The 15,096-nt window shown below is 37.2% G+C and overlaps 1 protein-coding gene across 1 annotated transcript; it reads left to right on the plus strand.

Moving 5' to 3' along the window:
* Window positions 1-816: 816 nt before the first annotated feature.
* Window positions 817-4,790, plus strand: LOC111888764 (pectinesterase). Its single transcript, XM_023884876.3, has 2 exons — window positions 817-1,900; window positions 3,865-4,790. The coding sequence occupies exons 1-2, from the start codon at window positions 820-822 to the stop codon at window positions 4,557-4,559; spliced, it is 1,776 nt and encodes a 591-aa protein (XP_023740644.2). The 5' UTR covers window positions 817-819; the 3' UTR covers window positions 4,560-4,790.
* The last annotated feature ends 10,306 nt before the right edge of the window (window positions 4,791-15,096 follow it).

Raw genomic sequence — 15,096 nt, forward strand, 5'->3', positions numbered from 1 at the left:
CCGTATATTATACGGGTTGATTAAAACAAATATTAAATACGAACGATTAAATAGAAATTTTATTTAAATTTGAAATTGAAATAAATGAAATAAATGAAAATTATGAGAAAAAAAACATGCAAAAAATAAATTAATTAAAATTATGTGTTTAGTGTGTACTAAACAGGTTAATTATAACAAAATGTTAAACATAAAGGTTTAAACTGTAAATTTATTTGAAATTGAATTTGAAATTTGAAGTTAATAGTTATTATGGTAGGTTTAATTTATGGAAACTAAATTAATAATATATTGAAAATGAAAATTAAAGTAATGACAAGTGGAAAATAAATATATCTCAAATTATCACAAAATGACATGTGACTAATTTTATGAAAGAATGACATGTGGCAAAATCATTTTCATTTATTAGGGTAGATACTTTGGTAATTCTACAAACTTATCGGCCAACTATACATATTCATCCCAATTATAATGGTATTTTTACAAAGGAGCCCAACTAAATTCGTTTGACAAATTCAATTAGTATAGGCTAAATAAAAAACATTCTTATAAAAAAAATACAAATGTAGGTATAATATACTTCAAAGTATTTGTGTTTGATTAACAAGTTTAAGGGATTTTTTATAAATTTGTAACTGTATGTATAATATACGTTAAAAACCTAATGCAATTTGAGTATAATAAGATAGTGCAATTTAAGACCTTCCTCCAAAAAAGAGAAGACCCACGCATCCCCACCCCACCCCACCCCATCCCCCCCACCCCCACCCCACCCCCACCTCTCTTATCTTAGACTTATATATCCCACAATGTCTGATGTCTCCTATCCGTGTCTTGTCCCACTTCGCATTTACAGTACCTTCCACTTCCACAACCATGCATACCAACCTCACTTCCCAAACACTTAAACGCCGTCGTTTGACGATGCTCGTTATGCCAATGTCAGCCCTCCTCTTACTTGCACTATCCATTTTTTCTTTCCTTACACTTACAAATCACCACCCTTCACTTTCATTATTTACGAAAAGACCCACTTCACATTTGCACATTCACAAACGACTCCAAACTCAAAACGCAGAATTACAATGCACCGGTGCACTTTACCACGACCTCTGCATCTCCACGCTCACAAGAATCGTACCAGATCTCACCTCTAAGTCGTTACCGGAGATTATCTCCGCCACCGTCAACGAGACTATCTCCGACGTACGCTCCACCGACTTCAATGTCACCAACATTCGCCGGAAGCTTCCTCATCTCACTGTTCTCGAGATCCGCGCTCTCGAGGATTGTCACACGCTGTTTCTGGAAACTGTCTCCCAGCTCAAATCCGCCGTCTCCGACCTGTCGAAATCGTCTTCCGATAAATACAATGATCTCCGAACTCTGCTCAGCGCCGCCATGACGAATCAGGAGACATGTCTCGACGGGTTCTCCGGCAGCAAATCGGAGGTTAAAATAAGCCGACATTTCCGTAAGGCGTTGAAAGGGATTTCTCGTCAGGTGAGTAACTCGCTTGCGTTGTTGAAGAAAATAAATGGCACGTCGAAAGGGAAGTCGGAGTATGGAAAGATGTCCGGTGGGTTTCCACAGTGGGTGAAAAGGAGCGACAGACGGTTGTTACAAACAACGGTGAATGAGACGACGTACAATTTGGTGGTGGCGCAGGACGGAAGTGGAAACTTCACAACCATCGGAGAAGCTTTGAATGCGGCGCCGAACTCAAGTGCGACGAGGTTCGTGATATATATTAAAGCAGGGGCGTATTACGAGTATGTGGAGGTGATTAACAAGAAATCAAAGGTGATGTTTGTCGGCGATGGGATCGGAAAAACGCTTATCAAAGGCAACCGGAACGTTGTCGATGGCTGGACTACTTTCCGATCAGCCACCGTAAGTAAGTACTCCTACTCTTTAGTAGCTAACCACGATAAATTGCATCCTATCCTATAACAAGAATCTAACAAAACCAGTTTGTTTTGAAATTAAGCATATAATTTTATCAAAATAAATACCATGTTGCATTACCAGTTAGTAATTTTCTTGATCTGTTATAAGAAATTTATTAATTTATGTGTTTACATGATAGGAAATGCATTTTATAACATAAATTAGTAAAAACATATAAAAAGTCATTAATTCTTTTATCTTATTAACTATTTAAATAGATTTAAAATCTAAATTTAGTTTATTTGATGTAAGTTTGCGTCATTGCTTATTTGTTTTTTTGCATGAATCGAACTCCAATATGGATGGATACCACACGTTGTTATTATTTCCATATTTAGTTAAGTTCACAAGAACATCCCAACATTTTGGTAACAATAAACATTTAACACATAATCATTACGATTAAATTTTGAATCATAGTTATGTTGAACAAAAACCGTATGTTAACAATGAGATTAGTATAAAGAATTGATCCATAAAACTCCATTTAGTTAAGATTTAATATGTGATTTTTTATAAAATATATATCGTAGTGTTGACTAATAATACATGTAAGAACTAAATATTGACTCAAACTTTTAGAACTCATATTTTATGATGATTACTTAAATATACAATTTTAAATATTACGTGTCTTTGGCACAACTTAAAACATGACCTAGTTAACGATTTGACATCTACAGATCTACTACCTAAAATATCAGTAAAATTGAAAAAAAAAGGTATTTATACTCTAATAAATGTTAACGAATAAACAAATAATACAAGTTGAATTGGAACCCCAAATTAAAATTTATATAATTAATTAAGATTTAATAAAAAACATATGAAAGATTTAGTAAGCGTATCTACATAAAATTAACGTGAGAAAAAGAAAAGCAAGTCAATCCAATGTTGGACTGACAACTAAGGACTTTTTTAATATATTATTGAAGCTTAATTTAAGCTTCGATCCACAGAAATGGCAGATGGTTGGGCCGTAGGTCACGGAAATGCCAATGCTTTGTCGGTGTCTTCATTTTATAATAAAAGGGTCCCACTTTCATGTAAATGCACCTACGTAAACTATAACTTCATACCCTAAAAAACATATCTTCTTCTAATAATCAATAAAGATATTTTTTATAGGTTTGTATTTTTTAAATATAAAAATCTATTTTTTAATATAAAAGTTATTATCAATGGCATCTCTTACCATTTATAACAGGTGATATTTTATTTATTTATAAACGCACCAAATACTTTATTTCTAGATATTTGTCTTAACAACTAGTTTTTAATTTATATACTTGTTTATAAATTAACTAGCTTATAAAGTATAAATTCCGATAAATTATTTTACGATTTAGGAAACATTAAATTACAATAAACGATTTTTTTTTGTCAAATAGAACTTAAAACTACACTATTTTGTCTATAGTGTGATTTGAACCTTATATACGTCAACTTCTAATACCGTTAAACTAAAAATCATTTTGTATATATAATAAAATTTATTGAGATTTTCTAACATTTGAGTATACATAAAAAACATTAACTAACTATTAATTATAAAAAATATTATCATAAATGTGAAATTTATTAATTATAGAAAATATTCTTCATAATTAATACATTTATATTCAATTATGATAATATTTCTCATAATTAATGGTTCTTAAGTATGACTTTAGGATACATATTAAAAAATCTCAAATTTATTATCATAAAATGAGGCAATTATTTGAAGCTTATTTGACTCTTATTTCACAATCATATACTTAATCATTAATCAAACACCTTCATAAATGAATACTTGCTTATTAAAATTAAAAAAAAAAAATGAAAAGGTGCATCAAAATATCTGATAAAAAACCTTTTTGTTACAAATATAAATATTATTTTTTCTAATAAACTTGCATTCAATTACAGTTGCAGTAGGTGCAAATTTTATAGCGAAGGGGATAACATTTGAAAACTATGCGGGCCCCAGCAAACACCAAGCAGTGGCATTGAGAAGTGGGTCCGACTTCTCCGTATTCTACCAGTGCAGCTTCGTAGCCTACCAAGACACCCTCTACGTTCACTCTCTCCGGCAGTTCTACCGGGAATGCGACGTCTACGGCACCGTCGATTTCGTCTTCGGCAACGCCGCCGTCGTTTTCCAGAAATCTAACTTCTACGCCCGGCAACCCGATCCAAAACAGAAGAACATCTTCACTGCGCAAGGTAGAGACGATCCGAATCAAAACACCGGTATCTCGATATTGGAATGCAAAATCGCTGCCGGATCAGAGCTCATCCCTAACCAGTCGATGTTCAAATCCTACCTTGGGAGACCGTGGAAGGAGTACTCGAGGACCGTGATTTTGCGATCGTATATCGGAGATTTGATAGATCCGGCGGGTTGGTTGGAGTGGGATGGTAATTTTGCATTGAGTACGCTTTACTATGGCGAGTACATGAACAGAGGACCTGGTTCGAATACAAGCGCTAGGGTTACTTGGCCGGGATACAAACCAATCTTGAATACGACGGAGGCGAGCCAATTTACTGTCGGAAACTTTATTCAGGGAGGCGAATGGCTGAATGATACCGGTGTTCCCTATTATCTTGATCTTCAATAGAATTTAACCGTTTTGATTTGATTCTTCTGTTATATTGATCGCGTCTCCAGGAGACCTTGTTTGGTGGCTGCTCGGCAGCCATGGATTCCGAGATGTGGAACTTGCAATCGAAGCTTGTTTAGGTAAAACTTTTTAGCGATTGTGCTCCATTTTGGAGTATCAGATAGATGATAAGAATTGTATTTCCTTGAAATTGTTGCAATAATTTATTATTTCAGAATTGTGAAGAAACTCTTTGCTGCTTGTATCGTAGTGCCAACTTTTTTGAAATCATGATCATTGGTTAGAAGTTCTAAAATTTGTTCTGGATGGTTAAAGACAATTCAACATGAATTTTGTAAACTAATTTAATGTATGATAAAAATTAGTAATAGCCCGTGATTGTCTCATTTTTTTTTGTATGCATCACGATATTTCTTTATTTCTTTCTCAATAAAAGTCAAATCTCATAAAGGTAAAGTCTTTGGTGCCGGAGTGGATGACATATAGTATCGTATGTTGTGAGGCCACTAAGCTTGCATCCATTTATCTTTGGCATCCAATTGTTGCCACTATCACGGAAAACTGGAGGCCGATTGTGGATAAATTCAAAACTAAGTTATCAAATTGGAAGGTGGACATTATTTCTTTTGGTGGTTTGCTCACTCTTGTAAAGTTTGTTTTGGGACACCCCCTCCCCCCTCTCTTTCTCTTTATATAAAGCGCATTCTAAAGTGATTTATTTGTTGGAGGGTTTTCATAGGCGATATCTTTGGGGAGGGCTTAATAATACAAGGTAAATTAGTTGGGTTGTTTGGAATAAGATGACACAATCTAAAAGTAAAGGCGGGCTTGAGATTGGTTGTTAAATATCATTAAACTTGGCTTTTTAGCGAAATGGCGGTGGACATTAAAGACGAAAGACAATAATCTATGGTGTTATTGTATTAAAGTTTTTCATAAAATTGCTTGCATTGACAAAATCCCATGGCTAAATGTGGTATTTTGAGTACATGGATGTCTATCTTAAAACTGGCTCGGATTTGATCAGTTGACACTTTTCTTTAGATAACTTATTCAATATAAATATCCGTTAAGTTTAAGATTGTCTCTCCAAATGAGCCCTTAAGGAGAGAGGGAAGACTCCAAAATACACAACCACTTATAGAATTATGTCGTACCAATGTGGGATATACTAACACTCTCTCTTAGAGTCTGAGGCTTGATAAGAATAGACAAAGATATGTTGAGCTATGTGGGTGCATGATGTCGACTCTGATACCTGTTGGGTTTTTATTCAAAAACTAATTTCATAAACAAGATTTTTTAGCAACGGAAGACTTGATCATTTTTTAATAACATAAGCAAGTTAAACCCACCAAGGATCTTCTTGCAAAGTGTGGAAAGAAAACAAATACATGTAAAGAAGAAGAAGAACAAATAACAACATTTGTAGTTCTTTGGATCCTCTTGAAGGCTTGAAAGTTAATGAAGAATGATGTAACGACCGAAAATTTTCAACCAATTTAAACTTTTCAAAAACAACGCGATTTCATTAAATTATTACAAAAAGGTTTTCGGTACAATTCATTTAGAGTATTCCCAGAATCACATCACAACATAAACATTAGGAGCGGTACGATCACGCCTTCGCCTTGCCACGGTCTCCTGAAGAACCTGAAAAACATTAAACCACAAATGTAAGCCCGAAAGCTTAGTGAGATATCCCCAAAATACCAACCACACATACGCCCTTCTAGGCTACGACCTTCCGGTCCAAATCATAATGCCTTCCGGCCCATAACATAGTGCCTTCCGGCCCATATCATACATAGCATACATAACATAACAGAACACAGAACAGTCATGCACTTCGGGTCTACTGTGAGAGTGGTCCGCCGCACCGGCCAACAGCCATCTGGTCCACCCTCCGAGTCTAGCCATATACATCGAGTCTACAGTGTGATTGGTCCGCCCGCATCGGGCCTACAACCCACCTGGTCCACTCTCTGAGTCTACAGTATGACTGGTCCGCCCGCACCGGGCCTTTAGTCGGCCTGGTCCACTCTCCGAGCCTCAGCACGTCTGGTCCGCCCTCTTGGGGCCTACAGCCTATCCGGACCGCTTGCTGGGCCTTCGGGACAACCGGTCCGCCCTGGGTATCTTGGCCTACAGCACAAAGCAGGACCCGCCTCAACCCAACTCCAGTCCAAACAACCATGTGCACATAAACATACAACCATATAAGAATTCATAGTCAACAAGCCGATCAAAACAGATCACATAACATATCATCATCCTAACCAGGATACCAACCTAACCGGTCACTAGCATAGCATCACCCTACATATCAGGGAACCGACCTTAACCAGGTCTCTAACATATACCATCCTAACTACCAGGATGCAAACATATCAAAGCAATAACATAACAACAAATACCCGGATCTCAATCCGATAAAGGGCCGACCTTGGTGCCTTAGACCCTGTTGATATAGTGAGGATAACTCACTTCGCACTGCCGAAACTCTGAACTGAAGAAACAGATTCTCGAATCACCAACTCACCGCAAATCCCGAACTAGGCATCATAACAAAATAAACATTAAGCCAAGCATACATCCACTTATCGGGCCAAGGCCAAAGCCCAATCTTATACAAAGTCCAATATTGGCCCAATTTACCAAATTGGGCCCATTCCACCAAATGGGCCTAGATCCAAGGTCTATAACAATAATTGGGCCCAAAACACTCTAACCATAATATCCAGCAACCCAAATAACAGCCCAATCCCTAAGGCCCAAAATGAAAAGCCCAACAGAGGGAGTATGCTGGGCGTACCCTCCTTGGTACGCGGGGCGTACACTCTAAAATGCAGCTGAGGATCGGGGCCTTGACCCGCTACGCGGGGCGTACAACCATGTTATGCGGGGCGTAACTTCGCTACTCATAAAGTCCTTATAACCTCTTAATGGCTTAAGCTCTTAAGCCCAAACTTCAGATCCCTAGGCTAAATACACCTAAGATTCATAAAGTCTCAAACTTTATCACTTGGGACGTCCAAAAGCTCTTAATCTATGGTCTTAATCCATTAAGACCTATATATCTCACACATGGAACAACTACAGCCCTTGGGACCTCATTTTTCTCACTCAAGACCTCTCCAAAGGTCTGATAGGACAGATAATCTCGGCCAACACAAAGCATGAATCAAGATGAGAACTTTGGGACAAGAAAGATGCTAAAGCTTTACAACACTTAGATCTATAAAATAAATGGCAAGCAAGAAGCTTTATACCTCAAATAAGCTCCAAAGGATGATATCTCTTCAGATCTACAAGCTCCAAGCGTTCCTTTCCTTCTTTGACAACTTCTCCTTTCTTCTTCTAGCTTTTCTTTTGCCAAATGAGCTTTCCAAGGCCAAACACACCCAACAATGGAGGGAATATGGGTTTCTAGGGTTTCTGAGGTTAAGGGTGAGCTTAAGGAGGCTAGGGTATGCACCAACATGTTCCTTATATAGTGGTTGAACCTAAATTTAGGGTTTTAGAACTCTGAGAGTACGCTGGGCGTACTCAGCCTTGCACCCGCGTCCATATACGCCTTACGTTGGGTGTAATCCCAGCTTATGCTGGGCGTACTCGGCGTGTCCCAAATTTTCATACTTGTCCCTCCTTTACCACTTTTCCCACGAGATGACCAAAATGTCATTTCTCTTAAATCCCGGGGACTCACAATTAGGTACTCTTAGGAACGGGGCGTTACAAATGATGAACTTTAGAAACACCACCAAGAAGCCAACTTGATTTAGATGCTAGTCTAAAACTCTTAACTCTTCAGCTTGATGTTCATAACCAAAGTATGAGCTTCAAGAGAGTATAAAAGCAAGTAATATCTTCATAAGATGATCAAAAGTAGGAGAGAACCCCATGCATCATGCACATAAGTTATTTTTATTTTTATTTTTATTTATTTTTATTTTTTTTGGGGTGGGGGGGTGGAGAGAAAAGAAGCATACATAAGTGAAAGCCTATATATATATATATATATATATATATATATATATATATATATATATAACATGCACAATGCTCATGAGTCTTTAACCATTAAGCACCCATGCTTTTTACTAGCTAGAATGTCTCTAATGCTTCTTATTACTTTTGATAAATCAAAAACTCATTCTTTGTCTTCTTGTCAATTTTCGGCCATACCTCAAAAAGGAAGAATAATTGTTTAAATTTTATAAACTCTAAGTTTATAAAATATAAACTTTGTCTTTGAGAAAAATACAAAATGTTTCAGCTAGTCTAAAAAGTTGTACATGGCTTATTAATTCATACAATATGAAATAATGTGTTACTTGCTAATGAAAACTATTACTCTCTATAAATAAATAATTTCCAATTAATTATAAGAGTTTATTTAATATTTATTAAAATCAATTTCTAATAAATAATCAATTATATCAAGTTGTTTTTAGTGTGACCCTTTACTATCATATGTTAATTAACAATATCACTTTAATATGATTCTTGAGCATACTAGATCTTTCAATCTCCGAATTGTGTGAGATTCATATTAGATTGATATTGACATTGGTGAACATCTAGCAACATTTCACTGCTCCTATCAACACCCGACTTTGTGCCATTCTATCAATGCCTAATTCTTAAAAAGCTCCAAGCTACAATTGGTGTATACGGTAGGTTTATCAATTATCCCTTTGTCATAGACATCATGTTAAACATGAGATACGGATCACAATAAATCTCATTTGGTGTTCAACTTTTGGTAAGACGCCTTAGATGTCTAATTCTCAACACATAAGGGGAACAAATTCCATCTTGACTACATAATCCTCTTTTATAGTTCATACCATGCCTATAAATGGCTTTTATAACTGACCGGTTAACGACCAACATTTGACCATATCTAAGCACAGTACTCCCTACACTTACATCCTACAATGTATCTAGAGTGTTAAGGATATAAAGATAATACCGTTTAATCAAGTATCATTACTGATAGCAATCCATGAGATGATCTTGATGCGAGTCATTTCAATACCAGTTCTCTAATAAGTATCTATGAAACTTGGTTACAACCCATTGCCTACATTTATCCGGTGAAAGTCAACCAATCCAAATCATATTAGCCTTACTTCATAATTTTTCCCACAATTATAACCCACTATAAATCTCTAGAATAATAAAATTATTCATGGATTAAACATGTTAATATAGAACACAACGAGTATTGATGTTATGATCATATCCCAGTATGTCAAAACATTATATAATAGTTGTTGTTACAATGTTCCAATATCCAAATACTAAATCCAAATCAAAATTCCATTTCTAGAATAATAAAGTCTTATAGCTGAAGTGTGACCATTCATACTTAGCTTTAGAAGAAAGGCTTAATCAATGAGTTCAACTAAAATTAATTTGTGTGAATTCTGCGAGTACCATCTTCTCCAAATTTGACTTTACTCTCGGCATAGTTAAATATATTGGAGTATATGATTGGTGTTCTTTCGTGATATAGTGTCACAACTAGCATTTTAGCTAGGAAATTCTATTCCTGTGTAACATTTAACTATTGTAAAACATATACTCTAAGTAAATATCACTCGGTGCTCATTTAAAATTCACCTTTCATGTTCAACAAAGGATCTGAAAACCCTAAGAATCCCAGTTTGAATCCATATTGGACTAGGATTTCCTTATTGGGCCTAATGGACCAATAAGCATCCAATTCAACTATTTTGGGCTTGGAAACCCTATTTGGATTCTAAATGGACCCAGTTCACAAATATATAACATTTTGAACCATTTGGGCCTAGAATGATTCATTCTAACCCTAATAGGCCTTATTGGTCCATAACAACTCCAGTTAACCTTAATGGACCTTAGAACCCATTCCTTTATACTATTGGGTCGTGAACTACCCTAAAGGCCCAATGGGCCGAAAATTTTATGATTAGGCTCCAAAAATCCTAACTAAAGTTTAATGGGCTCAAACTATTCCATTCCTACCTTCTCGGCCCAAACTCTCGGCCCAACACTATTTACAAAAAAAAATGAAATGGGGGGGGGGGGGGGGGAGTTGACTTTGGAGGTGCCACCTCCATATTATTCACCATGTAACAATGTAAACATTTCTCATACTTATATGTAGGCTTGCATAACCCAACATACTTCAAGACTAACCTCTCTCCCTCTCTTCTTCTTATCTTCGGCCGAGAGTAGGCTAGCAACACACACACACACACAAAAAAAATCCTCTCCAAAACATCTCTAAAATCATCCTCTTCTTTCATCAAACATGAATTTTGTAACTAATTTAATGTATGATAAAAATTAGTAATGGCCCGTCATTGTCCCATTATTTTGTATGCAAACGATATTTCTTTATTTCTTTCGCTATAAAAGTTAAATCTTACAAAGGTAAAGTCGTCTTTAGTGTGGGAGTGGATGACATATAGTATCCTATGTTGTGAGGTCAATAAGCTTGCATCCATTTATCATTGGCTTCCAGTTGTTGCCAATATGGAGCTCACAGAAAATTGGAGGCCGATTGTGGATAAATTCAAAACTAAGTTATCAAAGTGGTGGTCCGCTCACTCTTGTAAAGCAAAGTGATTTATTTGTTTGGGGAGGGCTTAATAATAAAAGGTAAATTAATTGGTTTGTTTGGATTAGATGACACAATCTAAAAGTAAAGGCGGGCTTGAGACTGGTTGTTAAAAATCATTAAAATAATCTATGGTGTTATTGTATTAAAGTTATTTATAAAATTTCTTGCATTGACAATACTCCCATGGCTACATGTGGTATTCTGGGGACATGGATGTCTATCTCAAAAATTAGTTCAGATTTGAGCATTTGACACATTTTTTTAGATAACTTATTCAATATAAATATATGTTGAGTTCAAGATTGTTTCTCCAAATGATCTCTTATAGAGAGAGGGAAGACTCCAACATACATATCCACTTATAGAATTGTGTCATATCGATGTGGGATACACTAACACTCTCTTTTAGAGTCGAAGGCTTGATAACGATAAACAAAGATATGTTGAGCTATACGGGTGCATGATGTCATCTCTGATACCTGTTGAGTTTTTATTCAAAAACTAGTTTCAAAAACATGATTTTTTAGCAACGGAAGACTTGATCATTTTTTAATAACATAAACAAGTTAAAACCACCAATGATCTTTTTGTAAAGTGTTGAAAGAAAACAAATACAACTAAAGAAGAAGAAGAAGAAGAACAACAACAACAACAACAATAACAACCTTTGTAGCTCTTTGCATCTTTTTGGGAGGCTTGAAAGTTACTGAAGAATCATTAACTTTAGAGACACCAACAAGAAACCACCTTGATTTAGATGCTAGCCTAAAACTCTTAACTCTTTAGCTTGATGTTCGTAACCAAAGTATGAGCTTCAAGAGAGTATAAAAGCAAGCAATATCTTCATAAGATGATCAAAAGCGAGAGAGAACCCATGCATCGTGCTTGTTACTTTTTTTTTTTTGGGGTGGGGGGGGGGGGGGGGGGGAGGGGAGGGGGGAGAGAGAAGAGAAGCATATATAAATGAAAGCCTTTCTTATATATATATATATATATATATATATATATATATATATATATATATATATATATATATATATATATATATATATATATATATATATGACATGCACAACACTCATGGGTCTTTAACCATTAAGCATACATGCTTTTACTAGCTAGAATGTCTCCAATGCTTCTTATTACTTTTGATAAATCAAAAACTTTGTAACACCCCAATTTTCAAGTCCAAAAAAATTCGTTTTTAAATGAGTAATTTATAAAAACTCGTTTACTAAAAACATTGTCGATATCATATACATCCATAAACCATCATAAACATGTCTAAAAAACAAACATCGAACAATAATAAAATTCAGAGTACAATCCCATAACACTTAATGCGGAAATCATGGGTGTGTGTGATGCACTGCTACGCCGTCGGCTCCTTCCCTTTGGATGAAGAGGTACCTGAAACCAAAACTGAAACTATAAGCACAAAGCTTAGTAAGTTCCCCCATCATACCACATACTATAAAATCATACATGCTGTCGAGCAATTCTAGGGTGCCCGACCTACCCATGTCAAGCTATTCTGGGGTGCTGATTACCCATGTCAGGCCATTCTGGGGTGCCTGCCTACCCTCCGGTCTATCTCACCCAGTTTCGGGGACTATTTCACCCCTACTACTATCACATAACAATCTATCATAGCATGATGTCAAACATATTTAGGGTATCCGACCTACCCTTTGATCCTAACAACCGATCGAGAGACTATTCCCCTCCTAATACCACTATCAAGTAATAGAAAACCAGACAATTATCACAAAGAAAATCATCTCAACTGTAACCAACTACTAGTGGGTCGGTCTTGGTGCCTTAGACCTACTTCTACTGGAGGGCAACTCACCTCGTAAACTGCGTGTCGAATCTCGTAGAGGAAATCTCTAACAGCTGCTCCGATGACTCCCGGCTATCAGAGACACATAACACTCAATCAGAGTCTATAACACTACTCAGGGTAAAATGACCATTTTACCCTTTGGTCCAATTGGGACATACTTAAGTCCTGATTCTAGCTTATCAAGACCAGCTCTCTTATGGCCCATTAAGTATGTCTAATTTCTGATTTAGACCTTATTTCCCCAAATGGGCCTAAAATTCCCAAGTCTGATATATTAATCCTCAAGGGCCCAATCTTGGCCCAAAAACGTCCAATACTCAAGTTTCTTATTTCTAAGTCCAAAATGATACTTCTCAGTAGGCCATGGGGCCCAAAAGTCCAGACCCATCCTCTTAGGGCCCAAAAGCCCAATTTTCCAATCTGCATACATACGTGTGACGTACCCGACATGTACGCCCAACGTATGCTGGCCTTGACCAAGACGGGGAATTTGACCCAGTACACGCGGCGTACCAAGGAGTATGCCCAACGTACTGGCCAACTTCTTTGGGACTTTATTCATGACTTAATCTGTTAAGTCTTTACGTCCAAACTGCAGATCCAGGTCCTTTTAGACCTCCTAAACCATGAAGTCACGAACTTTATGTGCTTTCATGCAAGGTTGGGGTAAAACATGATTTTCGTCCATTATTCCAACTTTAATACCATCTAGCCCTTGCATGGTTTTGGCTTAACCACCAAGATCCAGTTGTTATGACCCTAGGTGCTTCTAAGAGTTCTAAAGGACAACTCTTATGCTCTGGAACCAACAATACTCAAACACTCCCAACAATGGGGTCCAAAAAGGACAAAAAAACCCCAAATAAACAAATCTAAGCATACAATGGTAAAGTATGGAGCTTGATACCTAAAAAGAGTCAGAAATGGTGTCAATCCTCTGGATCTACAAGCTCTTGGTAGATCCCTGCTTCTTCTTCAAGCTCCTTTCTTCTTTTCTCACTAAAGTAACACACAAACACTCTCACAAAGGCACACAAAGGGGGCTAGGGATTTCGTGGTGGCTAGGTAAGAGTGGAGGTTGAACCAACAGGGGTTATGTTCTTTATATAGGGAGCAAACTATAATTTTTAGTGTTTAAGGATCTGCATACGTACGTTGAGCGTACTCCTGGTACGCTAGGCATACGTGCTTGGCCTCCGCGCTTCCTTTCCACGAGTACGCTGGGCGTACACGACAATGTACGTCCCACGTATGCAACTTCCTCAGCCCACTAGGAAGGCCCAAAGGTCAAAGCCCAAACCAAACCACACCACACTTCAATTATGAAGAATAATAATAATACCTGGAAAATCCCAGATGCTACAAATCTCCTCCACTTGAATTAGACTTCGTGCTCGAAGTCTGTTTCCGCTGCTGAAAATAACTCGGGATAGTGCTCTCTCATTTCATCCTTCGTCTCCGATGTCCATTCTGAGCCCTTGCGGTGCTGCCACTGCACCTTCACTAGCTCTACTTCCTTGTTCCTCAGCGTTTTCGTCTTCCTATCTATAATGGCTATTGGTCGCTCGATGTAGTTCAGGCTATCATCCACCTGAATATCCTCGAGAGGTACTTGTAACACCTGATTCCCAGTACGCATTTAATTTTAGCATTTCTGTATTTCCTCTGGGACTCGACGAGTTGGTGGCCCAACTCGTCGAGTAGGGTCGCGATGCGCATGCAGTTTAAGTGACCTACTCGACGAGTCGGGAGACTGACTCGGTGAGTAGGTGCTGTTTGAGGGAAACCCTAAATCTGAGGGTTTGCACCCTATTTAAACGTCTTACTGCAGCCTCCATTGTCCCTTATGCTCCCAAAACACTTCTTATCAAAACCCTAGCCGCTTTGAGTGATCTAAGGCCATTTTTGGTGCTTTTGGGTGGTTGTGAAGCTTGGAAGGAAGGAGGAAGTTTTGGAATTCGATTTGGGACTTGTAGGTCCAGAGATCTTATTCCATTTTCAGCTCAATCAAGGTAAATGCCCATGTTTTGGTCTTTCTGGTGGTTGTTCATCTTTAGGGTTTAGATTTTGGG

This window comes from Lactuca sativa, chromosome 8, assembly GCF_002870075.4.
Source record: "Lactuca sativa cultivar Salinas chromosome 8, Lsat_Salinas_v11, whole genome shotgun sequence".
NCBI lineage: Eukaryota > Viridiplantae > Streptophyta > Magnoliopsida > Asterales > Asteraceae > Lactuca > Lactuca sativa.